Below are 11,538 nucleotides of genomic sequence, written 5' to 3' on the forward strand. Positions count from 1 at the left end.
GCAAGTAATAAATACTAAAATTTTTAGTAATTTTTTTTTTAGTTTTTTATTGTGTATCATTTAATTTGCATTAAAAAATTAAAATAATAAAACTATAATGAAAGTAAGAAACATGTATAATTATTTTATTTCATAAACAAACCAATATTACAAGTTATTCTTAATTGACAACATTCAGATAATAACAAGGAAATAAACTATTATTATTCATACAAACCAACCGATCAACAAATGCAAAGAATTTAAATATATATATATATATATGTATATGTATGTATGTATAATAATTAGCACAACCATAAAGTGTGGATGGCTGCGTTATTGATCCGCTCTAGCTCTTGATCCAAAGAATGCTTTCAACTCTACGCATAGCTGCATATACCATAAACACATGAACCTTTGGCGTTACACTTGTTGCCACATTTTCCACAATGCTTCTCGTTAGTCCTAGGGTTCACGCACTTCCCATCGCAGCACATCTTTCCAAAGCTGCATTTCTTTCCACACCTTCCGCAGTTGAAACTATCTGTGAAAAAGTTGACACATTTGTTGTTGCAGCAGTTAGGACCTGCGCTTCCTTTAATATGGCAAATGTTGGGGTATTTGTCACATGCCAACGCCACCCTCCCTTTTTTCTGAGACAGGAAGCGGCTTGTTCCTCGTAAAAAGTTTGGTTCTTCATTTTCGGAAGATGTTGCTGACAGAGTAATGGCCAGAGCCATTAGCAAGGCCAGAATGAAGAGGGTGTTCAAGGACTTCATTATTTTGTGTTTGTGTTATATGAGATAGAAGAAGTGGAATTAATGAAGTAATGGGGTGGATGTTTTGATTCAGAAGAATACTCCAAGTATTTATAGAAGACGAGGAGGTTCACGGTGTCTCGCAATTGCATAGATTACATGCATGATGAGCTAATTAATATTCTGCGTGTTTAGTGTTAGCTAGTGGAGTGGTCTAAATCAACGGCCAAATTACTTGTGAATACCAAGTTAGGCTTCTTGGCAAGAATTTCAAAACTCACTAACTAATCAATTGAAAAATGGAGGAGAAAACACGACATATAATATATATTATGTTCAAGATGTCAATACCAAAATGAAACTACTACAATACATACGATACGCGCCTAGAATAATATATGTCGATTAAAATTGGTTTAATTGTAAGTTGACCATGCATGAAGCCATGTCGCATGTAAAGTCTTAAGGAAACGTAGTCATTTATCTACAGTCTACGGAAACCAGAAACAGTTACAGAACCACCATGCTGTCCATACATTCCAATAGCATAGTTTGACCTTAGTTGTATTCTAGCCAATGCAAGTGATAGATTAATTTGGACATATAAAAATATTCATATTTAAACTTTTTGCCATATTTTTTGTTTCTGTTCCATACTTTTTCCTTATATTCCCTGGCTTGTGAGATCCGAACGGTAGCGTTAATTAGGATAATGATAGACCTGAACTAGCTAAACGGTCAACGAATACCACGTAGTACAACTTAGGATGCCACTTGACATATTGTTTATCGTTTTCTTTTATGTTGAGGATGGCCAAATTTAGTACGTTGCTTTTCTTTTCAAAATCACTTTTGGATGCTAATGTGAGGATTGATAATATTTTTCTTTTGTTATTTTAAAATTCTTAAGGATTGGACTGGCGCGCATGAAATTGAAATTGTACTTTAAATTATAATTTTATTAGAATTGGAATTTATAATTAATTACATAACTCTGATTAATTAGAGATGATTCTGGATAAATAATTTCTTGATAAATAGAATACGTGTAACATCTTATTTATTTCAAATAAAATATTTTTCACAATTTAAAAGGAGATAATAAAGTTTTCATTTCAAATGACTTTGAGTGCAATGTTTTGATAAAGTATTTCAAAATATGGGATAGGTTACAATTTCAATCAAAATAAATGTTATAGGACTCATTTAATAAATAGCAAATTTCAAAATAAAATTTAAGTCCTATAAACAATATTATTCATCTCATTCACTGAATTTAGTATTGATCATCTTGGTCACCTGAAAAATAAAATGTAAGAGTGAGCCCTCTACATTGTCACAAACACAACATGGAGACTTACCTTGCACATTCAAATATTTTCCCAAACAAACTAGCGATACATTAAGCAAGCATCATATAATTCTTTATAACAACTCACATCACATTCACAATACCATAACAAGTCAACCACACACATCATCATTACACACAAATTCATATGCGGGTGTACTCACTACACTTTCAATCAATCCACACATGTATGTGCGCTCACTGCACATTAGTCACGTTCACTGTAGCACTGTGATCATAGTTTCTTGACGCCCTCAACTTTAGCAACTTACTCAGTTTCATACCACGGATGGTCGCTGGTTAGCCCTTGCCTCACAGATACAACGTGTGCGGTTACGAGCTCCTTAGCAAAGGTATTGGTTAGAAGCCGAGTCAGGAGAAGATTGTGTGGCTTGTGGTGCACCCACGCTCACTGTTGATGTTACGACTACCCTCTTTTCTCTAAGGTATTTCTACCCCCATCTTCTACACCCCTAGTGTATCGCTATAATTATTCATAGTTTTCAACCATTACAAGCACACCACAATCACAATCAGCATGTCATTCACACACACATTCACCCACATTCTCAATCGTTTCATAACATTCATTCTCAAATATGACACGTATACACACATTCAACCATTTCATTACACACATTACTCAATATCTACCACATCATGCTCAATACAAAATTTTCATCAAAACACGCATGTTTCTATGTTCTACCTCAACCACATTTCAATGTCTAGTAATATAAATAAAATTTAAGCATAAAGAGATAGGGTAGAGTCCCTTCTTACCTTGGAATGAAGACTCACGACACAATCAATGGTAGAAGAGTTCTCCATATAGATTTTTGCCCTAAGATACATGGAAAACTCCATGTAAAATAAAGAAAACAAAGGAAGGGTGAAAATTGAAAACTCTAACTCATGAAACTTACCTCCAAATGTCTAAAACACAATCACAACCTTCAATCTAGAGCACCACAAGTTTTGGAGGCCCTTTAATCGGTGGAATAGGGTTAGGGATTGAGAGGGACGAGATAAAGATGGAAGGGAAGTGAAGAAATGTGTTTCCTTAATCATAAAATCCTCAAATACTCTAAGAGTTACGACATTTTCACTACAGCGAGACGTCACTTGTTACAGCGAAAATATCAGATAAAATTACACTTGTTTTTTACATAATCTTATTACAGCGAGACTGAACCCAAAAAACTACTTCTTCTTTGTTGCCTTATCACTGCAACGAAAATTCTCTCGCTACAGTGAGAGACTTGCAAACTTGCTCAGAACCTTCTCATTACAGCAAAAATGCTTCTATAACACCACATTAGCCTATATTCTTAAGCATTTTCAATCCAATCACAAGTCAACATTCACAGTTCAATTACAACATAAGTGTACACACACACACACACACACATATATATATATATATATATATATATATTCATCACTAATATAACTCTAAATGTATATTCAAATAACAATACACACACTTATATTAATAATTAAATTAGAGTTACAAAACTCAGGACGTTACAATATGGATTAAGAGGACATGCTTATGTCTAATTCTGATTGGTCGATGTCAATAATTGTGTTAATTGACAATGACATATTAATTAATGTTGTACCAAATTACTAAACAATAAACATATAATTTATGCGAATTTTGTATAAACATAAACCTTAATCTTTCAAAATAAAAATAACAGGTCACGCTCCTGCATTGTCATTCAAATCTTTACTTTTTGGTTTTCATCATGTCTTGCAAATTAGCATAATGGCTAGACTGCTGAGAAGGGGATTTTATTTTTGAAACATGCCACAAATAGCACGAAACATTTAAAATCAGTCTAAGATACGACTCTCCAAAACAAAGCAAATAAAGTAAACATAGGAGAAAGAAGGACTTAAAACTTGGAGATTCAACCAAAGGCTAATAGTTTCTATGTTATTCCAAATATTATGAGGCAATTTTCAGATTTAAATTAACAAACAGAATCAGCCTCATGATATGAGATTTTTTTTCCCTTTATCTCTCAAGTCTCTTCTCAGTTTAGATGGAGAACAAACATGATTCATGACTTAGCCATTTGAGAAGTTGGAGGGGATGAATGGCATGCAATAATTAATCAGTTGAACTTGAAACTGTGAAGGCAAAGGAAGGCTTGATTGGGCATTGTCTTGCACAGAAATTAAAGCTTGTGTGGCTAGTGTTGGTGACTGTAGGATCAGTGGTGTATTTGGATTGCATGCTTCACATATTTTGATGATATATGGCTAGCCTGTTACTTCAATGTATGCAATTCTGATGTCATGAAAAATAATTGGCTGAGTTTCATGCTTATTGGTTATTAACTTGTGTTTAGGCACAAAAACAGAGTAGTTGGAGCTCAACTAATTAGTTATTTAGTTTCATGCTTATTAACATGGTTTAGCTAGAAACTTACACCATTGACTTTCTAACAAGCCCAAATATAAATCTTTACTAAATCCAACTCAAAGCCAATCAAGTCCAGCCCAAACTTGAAATCCATAACATAAACTACTATTTTTAAGCTGAAAAAAGTCGACCAAAAACATATAATTTCGTTAAATAATACATTATCGAACAATAAAACAGGAAGACATGTAAAATAATATATATTAAATACAAATTTTTCTGCTAACGTTAGGGTGGAATTTTTTGGCGTGATTTGAAAGTGTAACGTGATTGATGAGACCCAGTGCCCATGGTAGAGATGCTTTATATATGTGGAAAGTTGGTGAGTGACATGGCACTTGCGAAGCATGGCGTCGTCTACCGCCGTGGAGACCGGAGGAGCAGCGACGCCACTGAAGTCGGTGCTCCACCGCGTCCAACAAGCCGCCGAACGGTCCGGCCGAAACGTGGAAGAGATCCGTGTGGTGGCGGCAAGCAAGACGAAGTCAATTTCCGCTCTCCGTCAGGTCTACGACGCTGGCCACCGCTGCTTCGGCGAGAACTACGTTAAGGAACTTCTTCAAAAAGCTCCTCAGGTTAATACTACTTACATCAATTCATCTCTCTCTCTCTCTCTCTCTCTCTCTCTCTCTCTCTATTGTGTCTTCATTCTCGATGCTTGGATTTGATGTCCGAAGCAGCTTCCAGATGATATCGAGTGGCATTTAATCGGCAATTTACAGAGCAACAAAGTGAAACCTCTTATCGGTATGCGATTTAATTCCTGTTTCAACCTCTGAACCTCACGTCCCTAGGATTGCTTAATTTTTTTTATTACTCGTAAATTTACCTTTGTTCGCTCTTTAGATATACGAGCGCGCTCTTTCCAACCTATAAATTTCTCCTTCATCGACAAATTTACGATGTCATTGTTCTTTCTCTCTCTATATATAAATTCATTTCAAGTGTCGCGTATGCAAGCTTTAATTGTTGAACTTAGCTAATCCATTTTGTGTATTTTGTGGAGATAAGTTAAAATCATCACCACGTTAATAACTTCGGTTCAAAATTGAGGTGCTAATATGTTTCAGTTGTTCATTTGATGTCGCAGCTGGTGTTCCCAACCTTGCTTATGTAGAGTCTGTAGACGATGAGAAGGTAAATGTTTTTGTTTATTTCGATGTTGGTGTTGGCGGAGAAGGTTTTTGTACACATTTTAGTTGCGTTTCAAGTGTATGAGTGTATATAAGAATGTAAACTTTACATAAATTTTAAATTTGCGGGTAATATAGATTACCTTGGAATTGGTTGTAATATGATGAGTTTCATCAAATATTTTCGGGTATTTCTCTTGGGAGGTATGCATTTGAATGGTAACTTTGTAGACAGGCCTTAAACTAGTTGCACACCTCACTGCAGCTGAAGGAATTTTTGGGGTTGTACAAGAATTATTATTTTACATATAGTCTGAAGTTCAATTTTGCCCCATTAACTATTCATGATTGTTTTAAATTTCTTAATAATTATGTTCTATACTATAAAATGTATTTAAATTGTTATCGAAAATAGTTTTCCTAAAATGTTCTATCAAACAAGATATTTTGATTTAGTGCATACATGATCTTTAGTATATTTTTTTGCAAAAGCTGCACTGATCATTTATTTTTGCTTTTTCTTTCTTTAATTTGTTGGCAGATAGCAAATCTTCTTGACCTTGCCGTAGAAAAAGTTGGAAGGAAACCGTTGAAGGTTTTTGTTCAAGTGAATACAAGTGGAGAAACATGTAAATTAAGCTCGACAGATTTGCTAAACAATTCACTATCTACAGTATCTTAATAATATTGACTTCGTTGCATTAGAAGTTTATTGACCCAAATTATTTTACATGGCTTCTAGTAGATTAGTCTGAAAATAGCATCAGAATACAAAAAATTAGTGTTTCCAATTCCAATCTTTTACTGAAATTATGTTTAGCAAATCACTGATATAACATCAGAAATTTATATGTAAATCTGTGACTCATTTGTTAGAATGGGCTGAATGATTTTGCAATCTGCCCTACATTATTTGTTTTTGGTTTCTGTCCTTGAAAAAACATTGTTGCCAATGTTTTTCAGTTTATCTCGATCTCAAGAATGTCATTTGACTACTATTTTCTTGCAGCAAAATTTGGTGTTGAACCAGCTCAGTGTGTGGACCTTGTAAAACATATTACTAACTGCCCAAACCTTGAGTTTTGTGGCTTAATGACAATTGGCATGCTGGATTACACATCCACCCCAGAAAATTTTAAGGTGACGATCAAGCATTCTGGACATGATTTATTGGGTTTTCTGGACTTACTATCTAGTCTTCTAGATGTTTCTCCGCACTAAATATTCTTTTGCACTCTCCAGACGTTATCCAATTGTAGAAGTGAAGTTTGTAAAGCACTTGGAATACCAGAAACGCAATGTGAGCTGTCAATGGGCATGACTGCAGACTTTGAACAAGCTGTAAGGAATCCTTCTTTTTCCGTGGAAAATAGATGGATTAAACTGAAGGGACAAGTATTGTGATAGCATCAGAATATTTTTTTAACCAGCATAACTCTAATTTTGCAGATTAAGATGGGAAGTACAACTGTTAGGATTGGAACTGCCATATTTGGGCCTAGAGAATAGCCACTGAAAGAAGAGGAGTAGCTGCCCTCTTTTTATGTGTGTTGGTATTGCGGTGCTTAGATTCACAAGTCAAAGTCATGGAGCAGCATGAACTAACTAAATAAGCTGGAAATAAATATAGTCATGAGCATGATGATGGTAGTTAGTAAGCTGTGGGAGAGCTGTGTATTCGGAATAAACTTCAAGACTGAACGTTGTATTCTAATTTCTGTCAAATGAGAAAACCAGCCTATTCAGCTGAAGCTGAACCAAGATAATAATCTTGAAATTGTCATTATACGTTGCACGCATGATGACGGATGTCCATGGTCTCAGGGCACTAAAAATTTTCAACCTATTCAACTGAAGCTGACCAAGATAATCTTGTACTAAAGAGCATTAAGAATTATATCCCTTTACACCAATTAATGGTTTGGAATCACAATTTTTTGGGGTACATAAATAACAAATTTTGAAAATTAATTTATTTCTAAATGAAGTTTCATTTTACGAAGATTATAAAATAAGAATTGATTTTACTCCGAAATAAAAACTTTCCCAAGCAGTACAATTATAGGTTATAGCAGTGCATCAACAGAGCGCAGTGCTTAGATGGTTTTAAGTCAATTTCTTGTGTAGTTATATTATCGTTACCTATTTAGAGGGGTTTTTTAAACCATTTATGCCCTGAGCCATTCATATTCGAGCTTGGCTGAATCATAAGGAATGGGTCATGTTGACATACAAGCCAAAGCCGCAACTGGTGCTGACTCCAAGTGGCCTAAAACGGTGTGTGGTGACGGTGCGACACCCATCTTCAGCTTCGGCTTCAGCCACCACCAACTCATTCAATGCTATTATCAACCACCTTTCATCCCAAGGTGCTCACCATCAAGTTCTTGTCACCTATGCCTCTATGGTCAGCACCCACGTCCCTTCTGACGCCTACACCTTCCCCAGTCTTCTCAAAGCTTGCTCCTATCTCAACCTCTTTTCCCTTGGTCTTTCCCTCCATCAACACATCCTCGTTAATGGGTTTTCCCTTGATGCCTACATTGCTTCTTCTTTGATCAATTTCTACGCCAAATTTGGGTTCTCTGATATTGCTCGCAAAGTGTTCGACTTTATGCCTGACAGGAATGTTGTACCTTGGACAACCATCATTGGGTGCTATGCGCACATGGATCAAGTTCGAGAAGCCTTTTCTTTGTTTGATCAAATGCGTGGCCAGGGAATTAAACCCAGTGGTGTTACCATGTTGAGCTTGCTGGCTGGAGTTTCAGAGCTTGCTCATGTGCAGTGTTTGCATGGTTGTGCAATTTTTTATGGGTTTATGTCTGATATAAGATTGTCAAATTCTATGCTGAATGTATATGGGAAATGTGGACACATTGAGGATTCTAGGAAATTGTTTGACCACATGGATCAAAGGGACCTGGTTTCTTGGAATTCGTTGATATCAGCCTATGCTCAGATTGGGGATCTATGTGAAGTTTTGCTACTTCTCAAGACAATGAGAGTACAAGGTTTGGAGCCTAACCCACAAACTTTTGGGTCCATCTTGTCTGTGATTGCATCAAGGGGTGTGTTGAAATTGGGCAGGTCCTTGCATGGTCAGATTTTAAGAGCTGGTTTTGACCTGGACGCATACGTTGAAACATCATTGATTGTAATGTACTTAAAAGGTGGGAACATTGACACAGCATTTCAAATTTTTGAAAGCTGTTCAGATACGGATGTAGTTTTGTGGACAGCAATGATCTCAGGCCTTGTGCAGAATGATTCTGCAGACAAGGCACTAGCTGTTTTCCGTGAGATGTTAAAATTTGGAGTGAAGCCATCTACTGCTACTATGGCCAGTGTAATTACAGCTTGTGCACAACTTGGGTCTTTTAATTTAGGGACATCAATTCATGGTTATATATTAAGGCAGGAATTACCACTGGATATTGCTGCTCAAAACTCTCTTGTTACCATGTATGCAAAGTGTGGTCACTTGGATCAGAGTTCCATTGTGTTTGATAAAATGAGCAAAAGGGATTTGGTTTCCTGGAATGCCATAGTTACTGGATATGCTCAAAATGGCAATGTTTGCAAGGCCTTGTTCCTTTTTAATGAAATGAGGTTATATCATCAAATGCCGGATTCAATAACTATTGTTTCCCTCCTCCAAGGGTGTGCATCCACTGGGCAACTCCACTTCGGAAAATGGATCCACAGCTTTGTAATAAGAAATGGCCTTAGGCCATGCATCCTGGTTGACACTTCTTTGGTAGACATGTACTGCAAATGTGGTGATTTGGATACTGCCCAAATGTGTTTCAACCAGATGCCAAGTCATGATTTGATCTCATGGAGTGCCATAATTGCAGGATATGGCTATCATGGCAAAGGGGAGAATGCATTGAGGTTATACTCAAAATTCCTGGAAAGTGGCATTAAACCCAACCATGTGATTTTCCTCTCAGTTTTATCGTCCTGTAGTCATAATGGACTTGTAGAGCAGGGCTTAAACATATATGAATCAATGACTAAAGATTTTGGGATTACACCAAATCTTGAACACCATGCATGTGTGGTGGATCTCCTCAGTCGTGCTGGGAGGGTAGAGGAAGCATATAACTTGTACAAGAAAATGTTCTCTGATCCTGTAATTGATGTTTTGGGCATAATCCTTGATGCTTGTCGAGCAAATGATAATAATGAACTTGGTGATACAATTGCCAATGATATTCTCACACTGAGGCCTATGAATGCTGGAAATTACGTACAACTAGCTCACTGCTATGCTTCAATAAACAAATGGGAAGAAGTGGGTGAGGCATGGACCCATATGAGATCTCTTGGCTTGAGAAAAATTCCTGGCTGGAGCTTTATTGATATACATGGTAACATCACTACATTTTTCACAGATCACAACTCACACCCTCAGTTTCAAGAAATAGTGTATACACTAGAAATTTTGAGGAAGGAAATGATCAAAATGGAGGAAGTGGACATTAACCTTGAAAGTAGCCACAATAACATATGCTGAAATGTTATCTAAACAGGAGTATTTCCAAGATTGGCTGACACTCAAGAAGTGTCTTGTGGTGCCTCTGAAATGTTTTTGGACTTCCATCAAAGACTGTGACCCATGAAAACTTCTTTTCTTTTGTCTTTTTGGGTTGACATGACATTAGAGGTTTCTTAAGTCTTATACAATGGGCCGATAACTTACCAGCTAGTGCACAAGGCTGAAATCTAGTGGAATCTTTTCTTTTTGTTTTCACCCTGTCTAGTGGAGTCTGGGGGGATAAATATATGTACCCAACCTTACTCCTACACAGAGGCAATTTTTTGGGTTTGAACCTATGACCACTTCCCAAGCCAGCAATTCTACTATTACACCAACGCTTGTTCCATTTTTTGTATCGAATGATTATAATTATTTATAAATTATTCTTTTTCAATTAATAATTAGATGAAATTAGATATACTGATACTGTTTTTAGAATTTTATAAAAACTTTTAAAAAGTATCAAAACAGTTTTTTTTTTTAAATTACATAATCAGTATAACTTAAAAAAGGCATATTGTTTAATTCTAATGGATGGTTGGTCCAAGTGATATATTCCTGATTAATTTTAGTAAGTTCTTAGATTTGAGTCTTGTTTATAAAAAAAGAAAAATTGTGTAAAAATCTTCATCTCCCTGTATTGTGGATGTTTTTAATTTGAATAGAATTGTCTTCTATGAAGATATTTATAATCCTAGACAAAATATATTATTTAACTAATCAAAAAAGTATTTAACAGAAAGTATATAAAAGGGGGGGCTATAAATAGTGTTTATTGTCTAACTAATCATTTTTTGTGATCATAATGAAATCACCACACCTTTAATTAAATGGCTTTGGTATAAAATATGGTTGTGCGTTGTTTCTTTCAGATAGCACATGCAAAAAAAATTTTAAAAAAATCTTTTAATTAAAAGTTTGAAACAGTTCACCTCTTCTGGCCATATTTTTTTTTTAACTATTGAAACAAAAATGAAGAAATAATTGAGTGCATCATTGTGTCAAAAAAATTCAAAAAATGCCTTTCCCTATAACAAAAGAGAAATAACTTTTGCTGTCTCTTTTAACTTCAAAAAATATTTTTGAGATACATACATGCACACGTAAATACAATATATATATATATATATATATATATATAACGATAGAGAAAAAATTTATACGATGTATCAATTATTTGATATAGAAAGTTAGTCTCATGTCGCGAGCATGTACTACTGATTTACTATGTAATGTAACGGAATATCCACAAAAGCTAACACACTCATGTATTCATCGTAGTTGACAAGGGACTTATAACTGAGATAAGCAAGCTTGAATTTGAATTTGAT

General features: G+C 35.4%; 3 protein-coding genes across 5 annotated transcripts; 2 read left to right on the forward strand and 1 right to left on the reverse strand.

Annotated features, from left to right (window-relative positions):
- Positions 1-362: 362 nt before the first annotated feature.
- Positions 363-761, reverse strand: LOC113853314 (stigma-specific STIG1-like protein 1). Its single transcript, XM_027483896.1, has one exon. It carries the CDS (start codon positions 759-761, stop codon positions 363-365), a length of 399 nt encoding a protein of 132 aa, XP_027339697.1.
- A 4,062-nt stretch (positions 762-4,823) lies between these two features.
- Positions 4,824-7,408, forward strand: LOC113846213 (pyridoxal phosphate homeostasis protein-like). 3 transcript variants are annotated; one of them, XM_027474225.1, is made up of 7 exons: positions 4,824-5,103; positions 5,206-5,275; positions 5,619-5,665; positions 6,203-6,290; positions 6,671-6,801; positions 6,904-7,002; positions 7,111-7,408. In XM_027474225.1, exons 1-7 carry the CDS (start codon positions 4,876-4,878, stop codon positions 7,168-7,170), a joined length of 723 nt encoding a protein of 240 aa, XP_027330026.1. In that variant the 5' UTR covers positions 4,824-4,875; the 3' UTR covers positions 7,171-7,408. The 3 variants fall into 3 exon arrangements, with proteins under 3 accessions (XP_027330026.1, XP_027330035.1, XP_027330044.1); XM_027474234.1 differs by having other exon boundaries at positions 5,209-5,275; positions 6,671-6,824; positions 6,900-7,002; positions 7,111-7,394; XM_027474243.1 differs by having other exon boundaries at positions 5,209-5,275; positions 7,111-7,394.
- A 347-nt stretch (positions 7,409-7,755) lies between these two features.
- On the forward strand, positions 7,756-10,596 carry LOC113853055 (pentatricopeptide repeat-containing protein At4g04370). Its single transcript, XM_027483500.1, has one exon. It carries the CDS (start codon positions 7,883-7,885, stop codon positions 10,181-10,183), a length of 2,301 nt encoding a protein of 766 aa, XP_027339301.1. The 5' UTR covers positions 7,756-7,882; the 3' UTR covers positions 10,184-10,596.
- Positions 10,597-11,538: the final 942 nt, after the last annotated feature.

Source organism: Abrus precatorius, unplaced genomic scaffold (genome assembly GCF_003935025.1).
Source record: "Abrus precatorius isolate BTA unplaced genomic scaffold, Abrus_2018 Scaffold10, whole genome shotgun sequence".
Lineage (NCBI taxonomy): Eukaryota > Viridiplantae > Streptophyta > Magnoliopsida > Fabales > Fabaceae > Abrus > Abrus precatorius.

Excerpts from the sequence above, each read along its gene's own strand:
- LOC113853314 (XM_027483896.1), bottom strand. The coding sequence starts at position 761 with ATGAAGTCCTTGAACACCCTCTTCATTCTGGCCTTGCTAATGGCTCTG.
- LOC113846213 (XM_027474234.1), top strand. The coding sequence starts at position 4,876 with ATGGCGTCGTCTACCGCCGTGGAGACCGGAGGAGCAGCGACGCCACTG. Across the intron at positions 5,666-6,202 it reads AGTCTGTAGACGATGAGAAG|ATAGCAAATCTTCTTGACCT; the intron begins GTAAATGTTTTT and ends ATTTGTTGGCAG. Across the intron at positions 7,003-7,110 it reads CTGCAGACTTTGAACAAGCT|ATTAAGATGGGAAGTACAAC; the intron begins GTAAGGAATCCT and ends CTAATTTTGCAG.
- LOC113853055 (XM_027483500.1), top strand. The coding sequence starts at position 7,883 with ATGTTGACATACAAGCCAAAGCCGCAACTGGTGCTGACTCCAAGTGGC.